This window comes from the organism of the source record quoted next, unplaced genomic scaffold, assembly GCF_019419815.1.
Source record: "Pyrus x bretschneideri cultivar Hongxiangsu unplaced genomic scaffold, Pyrus_bretschneideri_v1 Contig4, whole genome shotgun sequence".
In the NCBI taxonomy this organism is placed as follows: domain Eukaryota; kingdom Viridiplantae; phylum Streptophyta; class Magnoliopsida; order Rosales; family Rosaceae; genus Pyrus; species Pyrus x bretschneideri.
Window position 1 is genome coordinate 8929398 of NW_025999723.1, and position 3831 is coordinate 8933228.

The window sequence follows — 3831 nt, forward strand, 5'->3', positions numbered from 1 at the left end:
TGTGTAGCTGCAGCCTGTATTTTGCAGTATCTTCAACAAGACGTGTTAGTAAGTGTGGTAGTGTGTAAACTCACACGCGCCTAACAAACCTCTAGGCTCCACCACCACCCTTTTTCAACTTTGATCAATAAACACGGAGAAGACTGTGTTATGTGGAATTCAGGAATTCCATTCAAGCGTTTTAGACTTGTATACTGTTATAACAGATTTGTGCAAGTTACTTAAATTCTAAATGTTTGCGTTATGTGTCATTAAATATTATAGTACATATACAAGTTTCATCAATAAAATACTTATTCTTACATTAATTAAGAAGACATTATAACTCTTATTCTCCTTCATTTCAAGTATTAGTCTTCCTAACTTATTACATACATACTATGCTATGTTACATGCATGTGAAATGGTTTCTCTACACACAAAATATGCATTAAAGAGTAAAAGAAAAAAAAATACTCAATGAGTTATAACAAGCGAGTACGCCAATGAAGTTTGTTTTCTCTTTAAATTATCTTTTATCAAGTAAAGGAAAAAAAAAATAACACAATTAAATGTATTTATTTGGAATCGAGATTACTTACTTAATATTAATTAATTAGTTTAAAATTAACATCTAACTGAAGAGAAAAGCTAAAAACATACACTTGGTATAGTAGGTAAGTGATTTAAAAAGTCCTACTTCCTTAAATCTCAATCAACAAGTTGAGGGCACTTATTAATTAGTATTTTATTACAATGTTAGACTTCGCACCTAATTTGTGGGACTGGTACAAGTTGATTGTTGGAGTGAAGAGCTTAATTAGCTAGGTGTGGCACTTACTGGTAGTGTGTGTTGGCAAAATGGAAGGTGAAGAACACGCGCTTTGGAGGTGAGAGTAGGTTAGATTATGAGGGTGCCTGGTAACGTACCGAAATATTTTTGCTCATCACCTTAAGTAATGGTGATACTCATCACTTTATTTACCGTTATTAGATGAGTTTAAATTTCGAAATCTGTGTAGTGGATAGATACAAATTTCAAAATTTAAACTCATCAAGATGATAAACATTACCATGATGGTGAACAAAAATGCACCCCAACCTCATTAACTTTTGTTTGTTTGTTTTTGTGTGTGCAATTGGTGAAGAAGTAATGAGTTGGCAAAGTGTGGGAAAGAGAGCATGAAACGGACTTTACGTTTAACAACCTCTCTTCTCTTTTGGGGCTTTACACTCCTCATCTCTAAATTTGCCTCTCTTTTCCGTTATACCTGGATTTTGTTTTTGGCTTTCTTTGCCTTAATCTCTATCTATCCCACATACATTTACTAAAACCTCTCTCTCTAAAATTACAACTCCTCCTCTTCTTTTTTTGCTGGTTTTTCAATTAATTTATTTTTAAACACAATTTCAATTTTATAAACGGAAGTGACTTTTACATACCATATTTCTCTTTATGCATATCTCTTTTTTTTTTTTTTTTTTTTTCCTAACTGTGAGATTAAGTAAATCAACAGGGAATCAAGGAACAAAACTAAATAGAAACATATAGGAGGAGAAAAGGGGTTTGCAGAAATTGTTTCCCTTTATAAATACCTTGAAACTCAACAAAAGATGGGGGAGACTAAATTCACAGTTACTGTTGTATAGGGGCATGGCCTTATAATTGCGACTCTCTCCAACATGTCAATAGTCACTATATATATATATTGTAATAACAGTCTTCCTTTCCTTGCTTCCTCCCTACCAATTAAATCTCTCTTTTTTCCTCTCTCTTCTCTCTCTTTCTAAGCTATAATTCCAAGTCTCTTGAAGGTAGAGGAGGAGGAATTAGCCATGGAAGCAGCAGGTGGTGATCATCATCATCAAGAGGATGTCATGATCTTGGGGTGCAAGGAACAACACAGCAACAACATTAATATTATGAAGGGTAAGCGCACAAAACGCTTGAGGCCCCAATCCCCAATCCCTTTTGCCATCCCAACAAACTCATCGTCCCCCGAGGGTGGCACCGGCCGTGGAGGGGGTGATGGCGGCGAAAACAACAACGATTGCGTCAATAGTACCAACTTGTCCCCCACCACATCAGCTGAATTATTCCAAGACAGCACATCAGAAGAGGAGGACATGGCAAATTGCCTAATTCTTTTGGCGCAAGGCCAATCCCGGGCGGCTTCTTCCTCCCCCAATCACCATCACCAACCCCCCAACGATCATATTACTACAACTAGTCGAAAATTCTTGGAATCAACAACTGTCACCGCAGGCAAGGTGGCAGGGGCGGCAGGGTATTACGTGTATGAATGCAAGACTTGTAACAGAACGTTCCCTTCTTTCCAGGCATTAGGGGGTCACAGGGCCAGTCACAAGAAGCTGAAGGTGAATATCGGAGACGATCCCAAAAACAAGCATTTTGGAATTGGGCTGTTGCCCCCGTCGGATGAAGATCAAGACACGCAATCGTTAAAGAACAACATTTTCCACAGAAACAACATCAACACATCTTCATCTCCACTTTCTCTCCATTTGAGCAATAGGGGTTTGGTTTTGAGCTCCAACAAGTCCTCTCCTAAAATCCACGAGTGCTCGATTTGCGGAGCGGAATTCATGTCCGGGCAGGCCTTGGGAGGCCACATGAGGCGCCACAGGGCGCCGATTGGAGCCACCAACACAACCTTGTCGTTGACGCCTCCGCCAGTCTCAGCCGCCTTTGAATCCCATCAGCAACAACATAAACATCAACAGCAGCAGCCACAGCTGCCCGTGAAGAAGCAGAAAAACATGTTGAATTTGGATTTGGATCTCAACCTTCCAGCACCTTCAGAGGATGATCACCACAAAGAAACCAAGTTTGTGTTTGCATCAAACCAGCAGCAGCAGCAGCAACAACAAGAACAACAGCAGCAAGAAAGGTTAAGAACACAAATTTTGGTGGATTGTCATTACTAAAAAAAAGGTTAAGGTTTTTTTTAGTGATTCTTCACTCCACGATTGATATGATCAATGGTCAACTTGATGTGAACTACCAACTTTTTTCTTTTAACTTCTTTTATTATACCACCATTCAAAATTGAAACACTATTCTTTTGATTCTTTGGATATATCATGACCAATGTTATAAAAGTATATGAACTTTGATCTAATTATTTTGTTAAAGAAAATGTTAGATTTCTGTTTCTTGATTGAAAAGTGCATGATCATGGGAAACCTTTTTGGTTTGTTGGATTCTGCTTTTCAAAAATTCAATTGAGTTTTGAGACTTCCAAGTAAAAATATGAAATATTTTTAACCAATTGAGTTATAATCCTCTTGTTTAATCGGATTATTTTGTTGGTGTTTATACACTGAAATTTGTCTCTACCAGTACAACCTTAAAAAGTCATCATGCTGTAAGTTTCATTGTTTCATCTACAAGAAAGCCTGCCCTGGCCCTCCTCCTTTTTCTCACTAATCTAAGTGATAATACTAGAATAAAAAGTATAGAAAAAGCCACTCATATTACTGCAATTTCCACATGAATATCCAAATCCATTGTACTTTTCTCTTTTTATTCTATAACAATATGTGCTACTAAAAAATTGTATCTAGATGCTATTTTTGTCACTTTCTTCTCTAGGTCCACCTCTTGTTAGTTACTACCCCACTGTTATGTATATACACCCGAGCGTTATCTGGAATATGATGCACTGCTTCATGACCCCACATGCAGCTCTGCGTCAGTCCGAGGCTTTTAAACTAGGGTATTCAAGAGAACATCCTCCAACACTGGAGGAGGAGAAGTTTCGAACTTAAAACACCCTTTAGTTTTTAAAAACAAGATTTTGCTAGTTTGTTCGACTTTGTTAAGGAGTT

At 37.6% G+C, this 3831-nt stretch overlaps 1 protein-coding gene across 1 annotated transcript; it reads left to right on the forward strand.

The window, feature by feature from the left end:
• The first annotated feature begins 1326 nt into the window (after positions 1–1326).
• On the forward strand, positions 1327–3122 carry LOC103934441 (zinc finger protein ZAT5-like). The gene has a single exon (XM_009344188.2). The coding sequence runs from the start codon at positions 1816–1818 to the stop codon at positions 2926–2928; it is 1113 nt and encodes a 370-aa protein (XP_009342463.2). The 5' UTR covers positions 1327–1815; the 3' UTR covers positions 2929–3122.
• The last annotated feature ends 709 nt before the right edge of the window (positions 3123–3831 follow it).

Coding starts and splice junctions, on each gene's coding strand:
- LOC103934441 (XM_009344188.2), top strand. CDS start 1,816: ATGGAAGCAGCAGGTGGTGATCATCATCATCAAGAGGATGTCATGATC.